At 40.7% G+C, this 20,549-nt stretch overlaps 1 protein-coding gene and 1 pseudogene across 18 annotated transcripts in view; one reads left to right on the forward strand and one right to left on the reverse strand.

Moving 5' to 3' along the window:
• NRCAM (neuronal cell adhesion molecule) overlaps positions 1-20,549 on the reverse strand; it is a 312,757-nt gene that overhangs the window by 34,549 nt on the left and 257,659 nt on the right. For 11 of the 18 annotated variants that reach the window (XM_036864169.1, XM_036864163.1, XM_036864162.1 and 8 more), the window contains 9 exons: positions 14,237-14,380; positions 12,862-12,973; positions 11,022-11,188; positions 10,470-10,617; positions 8,979-9,103; positions 8,505-8,534; positions 6,881-6,982; positions 905-1,102; positions 737-807 (listed from right to left, as the gene is read on the reverse strand). In XM_036864169.1, coding sequence (XP_036720064.1) covers positions 737-807; positions 905-1,102; positions 6,881-6,982; positions 8,505-8,534; positions 8,979-9,103; positions 10,470-10,617; positions 11,022-11,188; positions 12,862-12,973; positions 14,237-14,380 — 1,097 coding nt within the window. The remainder of the gene's footprint in view (positions 1-736; positions 808-904; positions 1,103-6,880; positions 6,983-8,504; positions 8,535-8,978; positions 9,104-10,469; positions 10,618-11,021; positions 11,189-12,861; positions 12,974-14,236; positions 14,381-20,549) is intronic. The other 7 variants (XM_036864178.1, XM_036864174.1, XM_036864173.1 and 4 more) reach the window with 1 other exon arrangement.
• LOC118901388 lies at positions 18,302-18,420 on the forward strand (annotated as a pseudogene).

The following is a 20,549-nucleotide window of genomic DNA, read 5'->3' on the forward strand; positions in this document are numbered from 1 at the left end:
CACAGTCATGGGTAGGTGACATAAAACTTTCCAGGTATATAGTTTCCTTTATGTGTTCCTGGTTGTGTGACAGCACCTCACTGTCTATTTTACTTGGAGACTGAAATTGTGAACTACTTCTTTCTTTAAAAAAAAAAGAGATTGGCTTGTCTTTCTATCCTGTTTCTACAGGCATGTATGTATCTAAGTATATACAAACATGTATGTATCTAAGTATGGATGTATGGATCTATCTAAAATAAGTTTTTAAATCACACAAGTAAATATATATTAATTTTCCAAGTCCAGAAAATAGAGACAGGCCAAAAAAGAAAAAAGCAGAAGAAGTTGACTACTGGTACCTGTCTTCTAGATGGTTCTCTACGATGGTGACAATACAAGCTAGCATTTATTGAGCACATTCTATGTGATAGGCACCGCTTTAAGTGCGTTATAAGTGCATTAACTCCTTTAATCTTATGAGGTTGATTCATTGTTATTCCCATCACACAGATACACAGTAGAGATGTTAAAGAAATGCCTTAAAGTCACACAGTTACTAAGTGGCAAAGCTGGGATTTGTACCATTCATTTTGGCTCCAAGGATCAAGCTTTTAACTACTACACAATTAATAAATATATGATATATGTATATATTCCAAAAAATGTGTGAAAGGGGATTTTAATACAGGTATTATTTAAAAACAACTTTTCTTTTCACTCTAAAATATAGTTGAATATTTCAGACATAGCTCACCTTCCACGTAATCACCAAATTATCCGGCTCTGATCCCAGCCCTTCCACAGCCGTGGGATTTTTATCTGGTTCTAGAAGTTAAACAGCCACATATTCGTAAACTTTGGTCTTTTGCAAACAGTGGAAAACCTTTCTATTTTATTTCATATCACAGAAGTCCTGCTTTACCTGCAGCTTTAGTCAAATACTGCTCAGATGCCTCACTGGGCAAGCTCCTCCCCAGGCTGTTTACTGCCATCACTCGGAAGGAATAGTTGACATACGGCGACAACTTCAGCTGGGCTGTGGTCTGAGCTCCAGGGACTTCAGTTTGGTGATGCCACAGCCCCGGCTCATGCATTGCATCTTCATATTCGATGATGAATTCTGGCCACACCACACACACACAACAAATCCAAGACATGAATTCAGTCACCCAATGGTAGGTTGCGAGGATAACGAACAGGACAATCTAACAAGAGCAGCTGAACGTGAATTATCTCACTTTCAAGAAAAATTCACTAGAATATTTTGATTTCAGAAGCCTAGCATCCTCAACACTTAAGCAAATCCAATAAGAGTATGCTTTCTCTAGCATGCTGAGTTTAGCTCCTTAAAACTGTTTAGAAGTGACCCACATATTCCTAGGAAAGTTTGAACATACGAAAAGATGACTGATTTTTTTCATAACAGGAGATGTTACGTGAAATACAGAGAGATACCATTTCCCACCAAACAGACGGGCAACAATCAAATGTTTAACACACTTTGTGAACTATGACACAGGGAAACAAGCATTCTCATACTTTGTGGGAAGTGTAAATTGGTACAACTTCTATAGAGGACAATTTAGAACATCTAACAATATTTAACTCAGAGACCCTTTGACACAGAAATTGTGCTTCCAGCAATTTATTTTGAATAAATGTGCTCATGCATATGTTCGAATGCACATGAAAAAGAATCCACATGGCAGCATTGTTTGCAACTGAAACAACCTAATTGCAAACAACCTAAATGTTCATCAATAGGACACTGATTAAATAAATTATGATGCATCCACACAATGGAATATTCTGCAGCTGTAAAAAATGAATAGGGCTGCTCCACGTGTACTGAAACAGAATGATTTCTAAAATATATTGTTAAGTGAAACCAAGTAGGGTTTAGAACATAATCCAGCGTGTGCTGGATACTACAGTTGTATAAAAATAAAAAGATTTACTATAACATATACACATACACATACGCTTGAAAGTACGTGTGTTACCTCTTGGAGGGTACACACTGTAACACTGGTGTCACCGGAGGAATTGAGAATCAGGGGTGGGAGGAAGACTTACTTTTCAGTGCATACCTACCCTCTTGTCTCTATTAAAATTTTGTGGTATGTACATGTTTTACCCTTGTAAAAAATAAGTATTTATTTGAAACGATATATGCACCCCAATGTTCATTGCAGCACTATGTACAATAAGCCAAGATATGGAAGCAACCTAAATGTCCATCGACAGATGAATGGATAAAGAAGATGTTGCACATGCATACAATGGAATATTACTCAGCCATAAAAAAGAATGAAATAATGCCACCTGCAGCAACATGGATGGACTTAGAGACAATCATATTAAGTGAAGTAAGCCAGGCAGAGAAAGACAAATATCATACGATATTGCATATATGTGGAATCTAAAAGAAAATGATACAAATGAACTTATATACAAAACAGAAATAGACCCACAGACATAGAAAACAAACTTGCGGTTACCAGAGGGGAAAGGTAGGGGGAGGGATAAATGAGGAGCTTGGGATTAACATATACACACCACTATATATAAAAGAGATAACCAACAAGGACCTACTGTATAGCAGAGGGAACTATGCTCAATATTTTGTAAAAACCTATAAAGAAGAATGTCAAAAAAATATATCTATAACTGAACCACTTTGCTGTAAACCTGAAACTAATACAACATTGTAAATCAACTATACTTCAATTAAAAAAAAGAAATGCAAAAAATAGGTATTTAGATATACATTTCTGTGTATTAAGGAGTTAGGTCTATATAATCTAATAAGTGTTTATGTCTTAAAATCTACTGGGCAGGGCTTCCCTGGTGGCGTAGTGGTTGAGAATCTGCCTGACAATGCAGGGGACACGGGTTCGAGCCCTGGTCTGGGAAGATCCCACATGCCACGGAGCAACTGGGCCCGTGAGCCACAATTACTGAGCCTGCGCGTCTGGAGCCTGTGCTCCGCAACAAGAGAGGCCGCGATGGTGAGAGGCCCGCGCACCGCGATGAAGAGTGGTCCCCACTTGCTGCAACTGGAGAAAGCCCTCGCACAGAAACGAAGACTCAACACAGTCATAAATAAATAAATAAAAGAACGTGAATTTCTTTAAAAAAAAAAAAAAATCTACTGGGCACCACATAACTTGTCCAACCTTGTAAACAGATTTGACACCATCTTCCTCATTTCCTGTTTCACACTTATTTTCACATGGTACTCGCTTTTTATCACCACAAAGGCTTTGCAGAGATATAACACTGTCACAGTGTGATGTAGCACTATTAATATTGAAACTGTGAACTGCCTCCAGCTAGTATTTCATGGGGTGTCTGACAGACGTCACAGTGTTTTTTAAAAACCAAAATTTTGGGGCTTCCCTGGTGCTCAGTGGTTAAGAATCTGCCTGCCAATGCAGGGGACACGGGTTCAAGCCCTGGTCCAGGAAGATCCCACATGCTGTGGAGCAGCTAAGCCCGTGTGCCACAGCTACTGAGCCTGTGCTCTAGAGCCCATGAGCCACAACTACTGAAGCCTGCACGCCTAGAGCCCGTGCTCTGCAACAAGAGAAGCCACCGCAATGAGAAGCCTGCGCACCACAAGGAGGAGTAGCCCCTGCTCACCACAACTAGAGAAACCCCGCGTGCAGCAACGAAGACCCAACGCAGCCAAAAAAAATAAAAAAAATAAAAACCAAAATTTAAAAATCAAAAACTTAATATCCAGAGGCACCCCTGAGGTTTGCTGAGGTTCTGTATGGTATTTCAATGCATGGTTTGAGAACTGTAGTTCTGCCCGGTCTCCCCATTCTCCCTCTTGTTCCTCTCTAGACCATTTTCAATACAATAGCCAGTGTGATCCACTCCTCTACTTCAGGGGTCCCCAATCCCCGGGCTGTGGACCGATACTGGTCCGTGGCTTGTTAGGCTTGTTAGGCGAGCGAGTGAAGCTTCATCTGCCGCTCCCCATCGCTTGCATTACCACCTGAACCATCGCTTGCATTACCGCCTGAACCATCCTCCCTCTCCCCCTCCATGGAAAAACTGGCTTCCACGAATCTAGTCCCTGGTGCCAAAAAGACTGGGGACCACTGCTCTACTTAAATCCCTCCAATTCCTTCCCAACCCCTACAAGGCCCTGCACAGTGGACATCCAACTCCACCCACCAACTCTCTGCCTCTTTGACCTTCTCTCCTCCTTCACTTCTTCTTGTTCATTTCACTCCAGCCAGCCACAGCGGCTGCCGAGAGACATGCTCCTGTCTCAGGGCCTTTGCTGTTTTTCTTGCTCTCCCTGGAAAGGTCTTGCTTCAGTTAAATGCATAGTGCGTTCACTACCTCCCTCCTCATGTCTTTATTGGCATACTCAAATGTTACCTTCTTTTTTAAAATTTATTATTTTTTTAATTGCTGTATAGTTGATTCACAATATTGTGTTAGTTTCAGGTGTATAGCAAAGTGATTTGGTTATACATAAATAGATGTATATAACTATATTCTTTTTCCCCATTCTTTTCCTTTATAGTTTATTACAATATATCAAATATAGCTCCCTGTGCTATACAGTAAATCCTTGTTTATCTATTTTATACATGGTAGTGCACATCTGTTAATCCCAAATTCCTAATTTATTCCTCCCCCCCCTTCCCCTTTGGTAACCATAAGTTTGTTTTCTATGTCTATGAGTCTATTTTTATTTTATAAATTAGTTCATTTGCACTATTTATTAGATTCCACATATAAGTGATATCATATAATATTTGTCTTTCTCCATCTTACTTCACTTAGTATGATACTTTCTAGGTCCATTCATGTTGCTGCAAATGGCATGATTTCATTCTTTTTTATGGCTGAGTAGTATTCCACTGTATATATGTACCACATCTTCTTTATCGATTCATGTGTTGATGGACACTTAGGTTGCTTCTGTGTCTCGGCTATTGTAAATAGTGCCACTGTGAACTTTGGGATGCATGTATCTTTTTGAATTAGAGCTTTCATTTTTTCTGGATATATGCCCAGGGGTGGGATTGCTGGATCATCTGGTAACTCTATTTTCAGTTTTTTAAGGAACCTCCATACTGTTTTCCATAGGAATCTTACCTTCTTAAGGTAGCCTTTCCTGACCACCCTGTTTGTAATTATACCCCTGACCCTCATATTCTTTACTCCCCTTCTCCTGCTTTGTTCTTTGTATGGCCTAAACATGGACACACACATAATCATGTGTATAGATATATGTGTGTTTGACTCCTCTTGGAAGCAGATGCAGAGACAGAACTAAATGTGTAGGAGATTTATTTGGGGAAGAGTCCATGGAATATAAAAGAGAGAGAAAGCAGGAGACGGCAGGGAAGATCTTCAGACCGTAATGCAGGTCTGACATCTGAGAAAGGAGAGGGGAAGGAGGTCTGTGTGGAAAAAGCCTCAGTCTCCAATACAGATAGATTCAGCCAGGTCAGCGAGGAGCCCAGAGTGAAGTTCTGCAGGAGGCATGGCTGAATCTAGGACCCTCGCCGTGCTCAGTCCCTGGACTAGCTCAGGAAGAGAGGGGCCTCACGGGAACACTGCAGCTGATCCCTAGGGAGGGGGCAGCAGATGCAGCCTGTTGCTGACATTCCTTATAGTGGGTTCTCTCTTAAAAGGAGATCTGAGGTGTGTGTGTGTGTGTGTGTGTGTGTGTGTGTGTGTGTATACATATATATATATATATTTACACACATATATACATATATATAATGACATTATACACAATAACATAACACGTATTAATTTTATCTTATTTGTGTTCTCAATTAAGATATAAAATTCATATGCGCAGAGATTTTTGACTGTTTTGTTTTAGAAGAATGCCTGGTACATAATAGGTACTCAATAAATGTCTGTTGAATGAATGAACGAAGAGTAGAAATGCCTTGAAATCTAATGGTATCATTTTAACATGGGTAAAAAGAGTCTCCAAGCATCCTCACCAGCTAAATCTGGCTAATGTACTGAATTGACTGGAAGATTCAGCATGAATGAATACATATTCTGATCAAGGACCAAAAACTCCACTGAGAAAGGAACACCACCAAAGAACACAAGATAGAGAGGACGCTTTTGTTTAATTTCATTGGATCTGGTCTGCTTTACCAGCAGGTGCAATAAATCAACACACATGTCACTTCAGCAGTATCTTAGGTCATCATCGGAAAGGAATTTAGTCTTCCTGCAGTATATACCTGAAGGTAGTAATATATTACAGACTTGTGTCTACTCTCTTAGGTATCTTTTTGGTTTTAAAACTTATAAGCTTATCTATAGTCTAATTTTACTAAGCTCTTCCAGTACCCTTATGGCATGGTCCCTCACCTGATTTTATTGTCTAGGCTGATGTCATCAAGGTGAGGAGGTGACATTGGCGACTGTGCCACTTTGTAGCCAGGGCTAATGGAAAGAAAGAGACCTGATGTCTACCCCCAGTTCTGTTACCAACTGTGGGTTTGACTTTACTCACCAAGTCTCAATTTCCTAATAGCTAGACTGGTCCTTCTATTGTTTTCTCCCATATTAATGGGCAAAATGAATAACTTGCAATGCATCTTCCTACTGTGGTAGACATTGAAGGTGATTCTTATGGATCTTAAACACAAAACGATAGTGTATTTGCTTAATTAACATCTTCAGCAATTAATTAGTGTCCCAAACCAGAAGCTGTAACCAGGAATAACTCCAGCTCTGAATAACAGAACATAAATAAATGTTTTGGTTCTATTAGCAACGAAGCAGAGAATGCCAGCAAATATCTTTTGCAAGGAATTTCAATTACATGGGATACAGTGCTTTGAAAATAATCATTAAGTTTATCAGTGAAAAAGCAAATGACACCACATACTTGTAATAGGGCTATTGTTGTCATCGCCTGGGGTCCATGACAGCTGAACACTCCTGTCTAGTTGATCCGTCAATTCTAAATCAAAGGGAGGATTTGGGACATCTGTAGACCAAACACACACATCATAGTTAACCACCCGACCTTAGGAGGTTCTCCTTTACTCATGATACTATTCTTGGAGGGGACTCTTAAAGACACAGCACATGTAATGGCCAGTGAGCATGCAACTGAAAGGAAATGAAAACAGCTGAGGCTGCTGGGAACACACACGCACACCCAAGAGAAGCCCTCAATGAGCTCTGCTTGCTTCTCTTTGAAATGAAACTAAATCCCTTGTCACCAAAGCCAGGGGAGGACATGTATGGTTCTCCAGCACTCTCAGTGCGTGTCTTCTCATAAACATAGAGGAGCACAGACAGAAAAAATAATACGGAAGCTTAATTTCTAATAAATGGGAAACAGAGAAGAGGAGATGCTGAAAAACAAATACAGGCAAATGTATGTACTATTAAAAGAAGATGCAAGTGTTCTTTCTGAAACAAGCTAAATTACAGATCTGGGGGCACCTGAAGAATATTTATATTTTTAAGGGAATTCTAAAATTGATGCTATGCAGGTAAGCCCTCGGCATGCAACCTTATGTGGACGCTCAGTACAAGTGAGTCAGGCACACAGGGAGGTGTGTTTATTCTCAGAGGACACCAGGGTACAGATGCCTGTTGGGACGAAGGTGTCTGAGGAGCGTGTCTGCCTCTTCTAATGGTGCTTCTGAGATCTAGAGAGTTAATGTTCCCCCTGGGTCTTTTCCTGGCCTTGCTCTTGGGGGAGCCAGAGGCCATAGAAAAATATGAGCACTTCTTTCCTACCAGTAAAGAAGCAGTAAATGTCTACAAAGGACAGGTCTTCTATAGAATAATTCATAATACTATGTAACATCCAGCTGAGTTTTCACCACAAAATTAATTTTTGTATTTATATGTTGAATAAACATGAGGGTTCTTTAATCAAAAAGATTTCGGGAAAAAAATCGATTTAACTTCCCGACTCAGAAAAATCATGTGACGTGAAAGTGTCCTCCTTTTCGTCTTTCTGTAGTGATTTATCTTCTGTGAACACAGTGAGTTGGTGGTTTTCTTTGATAGAAAGGTCAAATGTTGTAGTAAGCATCCATTGTTTTCCTGTGTAAATTTCTTGAAAATGGAATCCCCAAACAACATTTAGTTTTCCAGAACAACTTTTAATAGATTGAAATGAAAACCTAAGTTGTGGAATGATATTTGAAATTGCTTTTTCAGTCTGTAAAATATGGACGATAGCTTTTGAAAAAGCACTATGCTACTTTACAAGGAAATGCTGTCAAAGAGGGACTTTTAGCAAATGAAATGACTTTGCAATAACACATGAAATACTTGGAAGCGAGTGGCAATATATTCAGTGAAAAGTTCCAGAGTTATAATGAAGAAATGATTTATAGCAGTAAATGGACAACACGGCAGAACACCTGACAGAGCCCTTTTCCTTAAAGAAACACAATGACATGATAGAGAAAAGAAAGTAATGGACTTCTTCTGTACATGTGAAATTGTTTGAAAGAAAACAGAGAAAAGGACTCATATTAGTTTACCGTAAATGGGAGCTGGAGTTGGAGTAGGAGCTAGAAAGGACAGTAATATAAAGGAGTTTAATCAAAATTAGTAGCGGACAGATATAAGATAGCACAAGAAGACAAAGACTGAGCATGATTAAGATTATAAACCTGAGCCTTACGCTTAGCTGTGAGACACAGCATTGATAAACATGCAGTAACAACATAGGGGGAAAACCCCTTCGATTTTAAATAAAGGTAGATCATTTCCCCCCAGTTTTCTCATAAAAATATCACTAATGTGCTTAACCACCATTTTATTGCAGTGCTGCTACAGAGTACATTTATACTGAAATTACTGGCTCAAGGGCATCTTTCACAGAAGAAAGATGTGGGTATTTAACTCACCTATAAAATGCTAAAACTGTAACAAGCAAACAGTTACTACTGACAATTTTTCCTTTCAATCTAAAACAGGGCAGCCAGCTGTGCTGTACGTGTTCTAGCTCTTACCGACAACGCTGAGCACAGCACTGGCCGAAACGCTGTCCAGAGTTGTGTTGGCCACACATGTGTAGGTCCCACCATCATCATCACTGACATCAGCGACCACCAAATGGTCCTTGTCAACAGTGAACCTGTAATTATCACATGCTCAAAGCGGCTGGAATGGACATCCCACCACACCCAATGACGGTTTTCCTGGCATGAAAGCAACTGTGAACTTGGTAAAAGGGAAAGATGATAAAGATTTGCAGCACATTAGAGCTAAAATCCTATACAATACATGCCACTTTGATAATGATTAAAGTTGGAAAACACTTTGAATGAGTGAGAAGCTTGGGTTAGAAATGATGTCAAGTCATTTAGTCTGATGGCTTTCAACCACGCCTCTGGAGTTTTTAGGAGCTTCGTTAAGACCAGGGGCATCTAGAGCTGAGCGGGGGCAGCTCCAGTTACCCTGAAAAGAGGGTTTTCCTAGGTTTCTGCTGCTACCACTCATCCGGCTCAATTTCTAACAAAGTGTGTATTTTTAAATAATTTGATATTATTATTTTTTTTAATCAAACTATAGTTGATTTACAATGTTTCAGGTATACAGCAAAGTGATTCAGTTTTATATATATATATAATACTCTTTTTCAGATTCTTTTCCATGATAGGTTATCACTGGCTATTGAATATAGTTCCCTGTGCTATACAGTAGGTCCTTGCTGTTTATTTTATATATAGTAGTGTGTATCGTTAATCACAAATTCCCACATAGTTCTTTTAAGGGCCATTTACAAGCAACAGGGCACCATTTGGGCATAGTTGAAAGAAACCACAGAAACCATTTCTACCAGCAGACAACACTCCTTCCCGTCGGGGTGATGCTCGTAGCCCCTCTGCATCAGCTAAAATTCTCGTCTTTGACTCTGTGTACTTTGTCAAATCGAGAGCCTCACCTGGAAAATGGGCATGACCTTTCTTTCATACCAAGCTAAAGCAATGCAATGTGCCCAGGCTCTTTCAAATTCTTTACCTGTTTTTTTTTCTTCTCCTCCTTCTACTTGCTTTAGGTAAAATGAAAACTCCCCATCCAAATAAAAACTAGTGTCCTGTAAAACACTGATGAAGATTCAGGCTCACTCTGATGATTAAAGAGATCGTATTTCTGCTTATTTGTAAAATGGGAATGAAAACATCTGTGGAGAGTGCACTGTACAAGTTAGAAAACAATGGATGTTGTTCAAAACCTGAAAGGTTTTTCACATCCTGAATTACACAGGAGACCAACACAAAGATAGATAAACATTCTCAGGGTCTTATTTCTATAACTTGATACCTTTTTAGGTCCAAATATTCTATAGCATGAAGAGAAAATGTATATCTACTTTGGAGAGAGAGCAGACTTCAGAAACTTTAAAAACATAACCATTAAGTTACTGTACAATAAACCTTTAGTTCAAGAGCAGCTTAAAGAGAGAAGGAAGAGAAAGGAAAGAAATTGTCTTCAAATACCTTCCGTCACTGGGCAGCTCCCCGTGGTCCTTCAGCCACGTGACGGTGGGGATTAAAGTGTGATCGTGTTTCACTATGCATTCAAAGGACACCGTGCTCCCTCTTTGCACCACTGCATATTCAGGCTGTTTAATGATCCTCGTTGGATCTGAAATGGAAAGTTACCGTTATCCATTGCCAAAGCTGGAGAATTTAACAGAATCAAGACACAGAGAACAGACTTGTGGTTGCCAAAGGGGAAGGAGGGTGGGGGAGGGAAGGAATGGGAGTTTGGGGTTAGCAGATGCAAACTATTACATACAGAATGGATAAACAACAAGGTCCTACTGTATAGCACAGGGAACTATATTCTATATCCTGTGATAAACCATAATGGAAAAGAATATGAAAAAGAATGCATATATGTATAACTGAATCACTTTGCTGTACAGCAGAAATTAACACAACATTGTAAATCAACTATACTTCAATAAAGAAAATTTTTTTTAAAAAGCTGGAGAATTTGCTCAAAGTCTCATAATACTGAAAAAATGTTTGTCACCTCTGCCTCACCTTTGATCTCTAAGTGAATGTCATTCTTCGCCATTCCTAACTTATTCCTTGCAACACATGTATAAGTTCCTGTACTGTCCTTCTGGGCCACAGGAATTTCCAAAGTTCCATTTTCATGTAAAACATAGATATCTTCACGAAGAGCACTCCCTTTAGCACCTTTAAACCTTCATTATGAAAATGATCACAAAGAGGAATAAAAATATTATAATTTGAAGTCAGACATGAAATGCCCTGTTCAAGGTCCAACACACCACACGATCTGCATTACAGTATCAAGGTCAGAGACGTTTGGAATCTGCACAAGCATATTGCATGCTTGTAAATCAGGGGGGTTAATGCAAAGACAGATGTCAAACTGGAGAATTCAGCGATAAATGGTGCTTGAAGAATTAGGATGACAATACAAAACACTTAATTTGTAATTTTCATTATAAGAGATTCATAACTTAATAAACACATTATTACCTATTTTATCTCTAATAAGTAATAAAATAGACACAATGAAGACTAATCTTTTTGACCTTTCCCCCCTACTGTGATGTGTTTGTAACTCCATCTACGCGTTACAATTCTAAAGAGATTTTGACTTCAAGGTTACAAGAGTTGTACTTTTGAGTATAAATAGGAAAATATTCAGGGAAGGAGAAGAAGAAAGTATGCATGTAAAGTATGTCCACATTGAGCTTCCAGGTTAGTGTCAGACAGGAGAAGTGAGGATGGATGAAAAGCCGTGTGAAACTAAGCGTTAATCCATCTCCTTTGCTAGGAAATTTTCTGCACAAGCATTCATGTTTGGGCTTTAATCCTACACCTGGCTTTAATCTCACACCAGGAAGTGGAGCCCCACATAGTGTCTGGCACCTGATAGACAATCCATAAATAAATGTTCCAATTTTCTTTCACTCATTCTTTCTGAGCTGCTGCCTCTCCTGGCCTTGTCTCTTTCAGCTCATGCTAAAGCAAGCTGGGAGGATGACCAGGACTGATACCACGAGTGGTACGTGAAAAGGGATGGTCTAAAGAGGGAGTGAAAGGATACAGGGGAGCTTGGCTGTACGGGCTTCCCTGGTGGCGCAGTGGTTAAGAATCCGCCTGCCAATGCAAGGGACACGGGTTCGAGCCCTGGTCCGGGAAGATCCCACATGCCACGGAGCAGCTAAGCCCGTGCGCCACAACTACTGAGCCTGCGCTCTAGAGACCGCGAGCCACAAACTATTGAGCCCGAGTGCCACTACTGAAGCCTGCATGCCTAGAGCCCGTGCTCTGCAACAAGAGAAGCCAGCGCAACGAGAAGCCCAGGCACTGCAACGAAGTCCCAACGCAGCCATAAATAAATAAATAAATAAATAAATAAAATTAAAAAAATAAAGAGGGAGTGAAAGGATACAGGGGAGCTTGGCTGGATCCAAGCCAGGACACTCAGTGGGAGAGGAACACTGGTAATAGCAAATTCTGTTTTTTAAGCTTATGGACCCTGTGTCCGCCCCAAATGATATTTTTTTATCAAGGAATGTCCCCCAACCCGTCCCTCTAGCCATCATTCATGACGTCCCAGGTGATGTCCGTAGCACTGTAAAATACAGCCACTTTAATTTCTTTCAGAAACATTTACATATCCCTCTGGGATGGACAAAGCGTGCTGCCAAAGAGATCATCCATGTGACAGTATTTACCACAGAGTGAGCTGTTAATAAATATTTGTGAATACATTTAATAATTAATAGGATGATGGCTTCTGCACTGCCTTTTTCCTGTCTGTTCTCTAAAACCCCACATGTTGAGAAATTTGAAGGCTGTGGCAAATGTAAATATGACAAACAGATATGCCACTACTTACCACTCGATGGTAGGTAGAGGAGACCCAAAGAAGGCACAGTCTAGTAAAGCAGGCCTGTTTGCAATGACTTGATAGAGTGTGTCTGCAGACGTAAAGATTCGTGGTGGCTCAGCTAAAAACGTTTTGGAAAGGTAAAGTAAATATTAAAATAAAATAAACACTTAGGCCCACCCGTATTTTATTGTATTTTTTTTCAGGCCATTAGAATTCATGTTAAGGCACAGCCAATGTATCTCTCCCCTTATGTTCTCAGGCAAGTATGACCCTGTCAGTCACTCAAAGTGGAAAAATACAAGTTTCCTCCCTCTGCCTCACGTCCTGCATCTTAATCAGGCACAGTATTTTAATAACTGATTTCTTTATCTATATCTTCAACTACACTGTGAGTTCCTTGCAGGCAGGGAATGGGACTTTTTATTGTTTTCTCCCCATAAACCAGCACAGTGTCTGGCACAAAAAATAATGGCCAAATACACTTTTGTTGGATGACTGACCCATCAGAACCTCGGGGTAATAATGGGGGGTGGGGGGGGGGAGTGGTGGCGAACATCCAAGCCGGCAGAAAAAAGGCAGAATGTTGATGACTCAAAACAGCACCAGAATCAAAACTGCTTCCTCTCCCTCCACCAACATCTTAACGGCTCAGCTCTTCCTGTGATCTACTGACCTTCATTTCAAGCATGAGGGAAAAAATACCACATATCAGTTGGCTTCCTGACCCTAATTTTGTTTGAAAGGGAACCTACTCCACTTACAGAGGTGAAATATAATTCTCCGGCGTCATGAAAACAATTCTCATATAAATTCTTAACAAATTTGGTATTTTAGTAGTTTCGCCCATATGAGAAATACCATGTTCACATAAACCCAACCCTTTCAGAATATGTTTGTCACCGTTTTCTAAACATATTATTATGAATTGATAAATAAATGTACATCTGTGACTTAGGTCATGGCCAAACATTATGATTAATGACTTACTTTCAAAAATCAGAATCATGAAATTGTCATTCAGCTTGTCAGTTTCTAAGGATGGAACAAGCAGTCACGTTCAGTTAGGAAGAGCCCACCCATGCCCTTTTCCTTTTGAGGGGTTTGACACAATGTAACTGTCTATGAACAGAGCAGCCTCTTTGATTATCTCTACAATGAGGAATTTGCCTTTGTAAAAACCATGTTATGAAAGAACTTTAAGGCCAGACTGTAATTTCCTTTAGGGCAAGGTTTGTTATCTTATCCATCTTTGTATATCCCTTACAGCTCCAAGTTCTGTGCCACTGCCTAGTAGATGCTTAATATATTTCTGCTGAATGAATGAAAAACAACAGCGGTCATTAATTTAATTTGCCATGTCTTTAATAAAGGGAGAGCTTACCCAGGACATTTACAAATGCATTTGCCAGTAAATATCCATATTCGTTAGAGGCATTACACTGATACACCGCACTTGATCTTTCTTGAACGTTTGAAAAAATAATGGTATCGCCATCTATTTTTCTGCTGGGGTCATCAGGGGCAACTGTTTGGGTGTAAAAATAAAAAGTATATATTCATTCCTCTTTACTTAAAAGATGTAAAGCTTGAACTCTAATTTACAGTAAGTGGAAGACTGATCTAGGTATACGCAGTAAGAAAGAGAAGACCAACAACCCAAGCAGAAACCAGTTTTCCTTCCTCATAATTTAGTTATCACTTATCATCATGGGTATATGCTTGATAACCATTTAGTTTTAAATGGATTGATTCTTTTCAATATTATTTTGAGAGACGCAGGGGAAAAGAGCAACACGTTAGGTGTAAACTGCAATACAAATTCAGAAAAACATTACCTTGTTCACAAAGAAATTATGGTTATTTTTGAGGAGGCAAATTAATTATCAAGAGGAGACAGCAAAATCTACTCCAAAAATAGAAATCCTTTAGATCATCCAAACCTGAGTCTTTTAAGAGCCTCTTAATAAAATAGATAAATAAAAAAATATGTAAACAAATATAGGGATAATAATCAAATGGGAAAATATATATTTTCTTCATTTGACAATTCCTGAGGCTGAAGTAGAAATAAATTATGTGAGATTTCTCTTAAAGGCAGTAGTTTCAGCTAAATCTCTCAAATACTTAAAAAAATGTTAAGACCAGGATTGATCCTTACTGAAGCAGAATGGAACAGGTTGGTAATATAATATATGAGAATTCAGCCCAAGGCATGCCCAACAATTTGGAAGTGCTGTGCTATTGGACCTATTCTCCTTTTTGTGAACACTAAATCTTAGGCTGTGACATTACATGGCTTTAAAAGTACACTAAGCACTTCCCTGGTGGCGCCGTGGTTGGGAATCTGCCTGCCAATGCAGGGGACATGAATTCGAGCCCCGTTCCGGGAAGATCCCACATGCCGCGGAGCAACTAAGCCCGTGCGCCACAACTACTGAGCCTGCGCTCAGAGCCCGCGAGCCACAACTACTGAAGCCCGTGCGCCTAGAGCCCGTGCTCCACAACAGGAGAGGCCACCACAATGAGAAGCCTGCGCACCAAAACAAAGAGTAGCCCCCGCTCACTGCAACTAGAGAAAGCCTGCGTGCAGCAATGAAGACCCAACGCAGCCAAAAATAAAGAAAAAAAAGTACACTGAAAGGGGTAGTAGGTGTCTGTCTCAGCATGCTGATCAAAATCAAATCTAAATAACAGCACCCATATATTCAATATCCTGTGATAGATCATAATGGAAAAGAATATGAAAAAGAATGTATATATGTAAAACTGAATCACTTTGCTGTACAGCAGAAATTAACGCAACATGGTAAATCAACTATACTTCAATAAAGTAAATTAAAAAAATAAATAACAGCACCATTCCTCTTAAACTGCTCTTGCACCTTGAACCACTTAATAGCCTTTACTTTCATTCTAAACACGCTTTTTCCTCTTCTTTTTTTTTTTTTAAGATTTTTTTGATGTGGACTATTTTTAAAGTCTTTATTGAATTTGTTACAATATTGCTTTTTTTTTTTTTTTTTATGTCTTGGTTTTTCAGCCACGAGGCATGTGGGATCTCAGCTCCCCCGACCAGGGATCAAACCCGCACCCCCTGCATTGGAAGGCGAAGTCTTAACCACTGGACTGCCAGAGAAGTCCCCATTTTTCCTCTTTGATGGCAGGAAAAGGATGAGCACCTAAGACATATTTATCACTGCCTTTAGACTCCTTTACCACTTTAAAAAGCTTCAAATAGCTGGTTCGTCTGTGGTTTATTAATGAAAATAAATAATAAAAATAAATCAAACTATAGTTATTTATCCTTGTTTTATCACACATATTCAAAGTATCATGCCTACTTGCACTGCGTTAGCTTCTACTGACGCTGAACAAGTTACTCCAAACTTAGTGGCTTAAAATCACGCAAATTTACTATCACACAGTTCTGTATGTAGTTGTATGTCTGACACTCTGACCACAGTCAGTAGCTAATTTAGGAAATCATCTTAGATGCTCCAACTAGTTCAACTAGTGATAGGTGAGCCAAGATGCTTTGAGTTGGCATCTTAGCTCACATCCGCTGTTTATGACTCTAATGATTTCAAAATGGCCTTAAGGAACATGTTCTTTGTAACCAGAAGAAAAATACAAGTTGCAATTCCTTTGACAGAGTATAGATTTCCTCAGTTAATGACAGCAGAGGACTGACACGCCACACTAGCCTAGGAAGCGGACTGGTGCTGCGGCCAGCGGCCAGGTGCCCTGAGAATGCAGCATTCCTCAGGGCAGCCCGTGTTCCTTGTCCCACATCCCAAGTCCAGGATCATCGGGGCCTTTCTGACACATACCCTCAGCAATGTCTTTCCGCTGCCTCAGCAAGGCATGCTGGTACAGAGCAGCATTTTGGGAATCTCTTTCTCTGTCAATTATTCTTAGCACTTCTGGACCCAGTAGTTGAGCGCTCAGTGCTGGGCCTCCTCAGGGGACTCCCAGCGCCCACGCCGTGTCCATTCTGACTGCACCCCTGTGGACCCAGCAGGCGGTGGAGGGCCAGGAGTCCCTCCAAATACTTTGAATATACTAAGCTCTTAAAAATTACATCACCGTGTGTTTAATGGGTATAGAGTTCTAGTTTTGCAAGATGAGAAAGTTCTGGAGATCTATTTCATAATAGTGTGAATGTACTATAACACTACTGAACTATATGCTTAAAAACGGTCAAGATGGTAAATTTTCTGTTATGCATGTTTTTTTTCAATTGAAGTATAGTTGATTTACAATGCTGTGCCAGTCTCTACTGTACAGCAAAGTGACTCAGTTTTACACATATATACATTCTTTTTTCAATAATTGTTTTTTTGTGTGTGTTAGTTTCTGTTGTACACCAAAGTGACTCAGCCATATGCATACATATGTCCTCATATCCCCTCCCTCTCGAGCCTCCCTCCCACCCTCCCTATCCCACCCCTCTAGGTCATCACAAAGCACCGAGCTGATCTCCCTGTGCTATGCTGCTGCTTCCCACTAGCTAACTATTTTACATTCCATTATCGTTTATCCGAGGAGACTGGATATAGTTCCCTGTGCTACACAGTAGGACCTGTTATGTGTTTTTTTAACCACAATAAAAAGTTACCTCACCATGAACATGGAAGACTAGTTCAATTCACAAAGCCAGTAGGACGATCTTCCCCTAGTAGGGATTCATCAACCACAATATACACCATTTAAAAGAGCTTTTATGTAGCTCACAGTTGCATTTTTTTTTTTTGCTATCAACTCTTTCCAATGTTATTCTTTGCTTGAGAGGCATCTGAGTGTATCTGCCTTATTTCTGCTAAATGGTGCAGCCTCCAAATATTTATTTTTGGTGAGGTATTTAGAAATTAAATAAACCCTTTAGGTGAGAGTAATAAGAGTGGAAAAGCAGATATTTCTCCATGGGGGTTTGGTCTCCATTCTCCTTAAGCACTTACTAAAGAAACACAAGCAGACCCAGGAACTCTCACGGTGACATATGGAAGCTCAACGGGTACTGGACAAAGAATCAAATTGCTAGTGCAGAGAGACTTGAAGCCTTTGGACTCTGTGTCCTGGCTACTGGGTGGGAGTAACTCTCCAGTATCCAAACCCAAATTACTCAAAGGAATAAGAACTAATTCTGGGAATAATCAACTTCTATTGCCATAAATGCACACTGGGGAAAGAAACTGAAGAGCATAGAATTACCACCATACAACTTAAAGCCCCAAAGGTAAGGTTCAGAACTGGGGTGACAGTCTCCCAACAATGGTTTCTTTTATTCTACCTCTCCTGACACAGCTGGCCAAAACCATGAACGCTTCCAACATTTAGAAAGTGAGAATAATAGCAGTGAGTGCCACCTTACATGTAAAAAGTACTATCAAGTTTTAAAATATTTTTTATATCTGTTGCATAATTTGATTTTTAAAAGAGCCTTGTGGTCTACAGCCATACCACCCTGAATGCACCCAATCTCGTCTGATCTCGGAAGCTAAGCAGGGTCAGGCCTGGTTAGTGCTTGGATGGCAGACTGCCTGGGAATACTGGGTGCTATAGACTTAAAAATAAAATAAAATAAAAATAAAAAGAGCTTTGTGAAACAGATTAAGTAGATAGTAGTATATGCACCTCGGAGATGAGAAACTACAGACTTAATGGTTTGTTTAATGCCTGATTACTGCTCAGATTTTCTGAGTTAGTCTCCTTTATAAACATCTCCTGAAATCTGAACGTCTAAGCATAATGTAGAACAAATCTCTGGGGAAAGAGATGACTTTTCTTCTCCATCTAGGCATTCTATCCCCTATAAGCGATGTCACTGAGCCCTTTACTTTTTAAAAAATAATTAATTAATTTATTTATTTTTGGCTATGTTGGGTCTTGGTTGCTGTGTGCGGGCTTTCTCTAGTTGCAGCGAGCAGGGGCTACTCTTCGTTGCAGCGCGCGGGCTTCTCACTGCGGTAGCTTCTCTTGTTGTGGAGCACGGGCTCTAGGCGTGCAGGCTCCAGTAGCTGCAGCACGCGGGCTCAGTAGTTGCGGCGCACGGGGTCTAGGGCACACAGGCTTCAGTAGTTGTGGCGCACGGGCTCAGTAGTTGTGGCGCACGGGCTTAGTTGCTCTGCGGCATGTGGGATCTCCCCGGACCAGGGATCGAACCCGTGTCCCCTGCATTGGCAGGCGGATTCTTAACCGCTGTGCGACCGGGGAAGTCCCTGAGCCCTTCACTTTTGAGAAAAGGAAGAAGAAAGATGCCTTGGTGGAATCTTGGGTCGATCCTGGACCACGCCTCCATTCCTCTGCCTGCTCATCATGTGTTACTGGCTTTCAATCTCTTCCTCCCATGCCAGCAAAATATGTAACTGTGGCAGGAGGAGGTCTTCTGTCCATTCTTATTCCCTTCATTCCACCCCCTTCTCATCTTTCAGAGAAAAGGGGTCTTTTAACGTAATAATAATGTGATCTTACATATGCTCCATGTGGAAGGATCTGAGAGATCTACCCCAACTCACATGCGAGATCATTAAAGATCTACAAGTGTTAGTCTCTATGCTGCCTTCTAGGACAGGGACAGGAATCTCGGTGTCCACAGTCTTGACCTTGGACATTTTCTTTCTGATCCTGGGTTCTACTTCCACATCCTCCCAGACACTGCGGGTCACACAATAAAAATCAAAGTTCTTTTTCGGCACCAGCACCTCTGCAGCTGTGTTCTTTTTCCTGACTTCTGCAGATGTTTAAAAAAAAATTTTAGGTGGTTTTGGACAAATTCCATATTTAATAAGTCTGCTTTTTGCTTCAAGGAAAGTTAAAAGTAACCTGGCCAGTCCTGGAGGGACAGAGCTTTGGAAGATACTGAGATTAGAGCCCAGGCTCTTTTTGAATGAATTCTTCCGGTTTTGTAAAACAGTAGGTGCCAGGTCTGAAATGTACAGTCACAAATCAATAACACTGTATTTTGCTGGCACTTCCCTGGTGGTCCAGTGGGTAAGACTCTGCGCTCCCAATGCAGGGGGCCAGGGTTCGAACCCTGTTCGGGGAACTAGACCTTGCATGTATGCCATAACTAAAAGATCCCACATGCTGCAACTAAGACCCAGCACAGCCAAAATAAATAAATAAAATACATATTGAAAAAAACCACTGTATTTGGCTAACAGAACCCAAGTCTGACCCCTCCCCCTCCTGACCTAGCTTCTCCTTTTACAGTCCTTATGTGCCCTTGGCAGCCAGAGCCCGCAGAGGTGGGAGGAGTGAGTGGCGATGTCCTTAGGTGATTGCCCACAAGTCAGGAGTGGGGAGGCTGTGTACCTGGTACTGTGGTCCCCTGATAATGTCTCTGTTGTGTAGCAGCTGGCAGCGATGTCAGGCACCTGCTGCGGGTGCTGCACGATGATACTGCAGAAGCACAGCTATTCCCTGTCCCTGCCCCTTGGCAAATGGTCCACCCAAGGTTTCTGCAGCGTCTTAAGTAGACGGTGTCAGCAAGCCAGCCTGTGCTCCCAGCTAACCTCTGGGGTCTACTCTAGTCTCCCCTTGAATCTTCACCATGCCAACTCTGTGCCACTATATACTATGGTAAATTTTGCTCTTTCCTGCTACCCCTGCCTCTCTGCCATCCCTCCTCCTTGCCCTGTCATTGTTGAAAGCATCTGTGGGCTGCAAACTCAGCAAACTGCAGATGAGAAACA

Source organism: Balaenoptera musculus, chromosome 9, assembly GCF_009873245.2.
Source record: "Balaenoptera musculus isolate JJ_BM4_2016_0621 chromosome 9, mBalMus1.pri.v3, whole genome shotgun sequence".
In the NCBI taxonomy this organism is placed as follows: domain Eukaryota; kingdom Metazoa; phylum Chordata; class Mammalia; order Artiodactyla; family Balaenopteridae; genus Balaenoptera; species Balaenoptera musculus.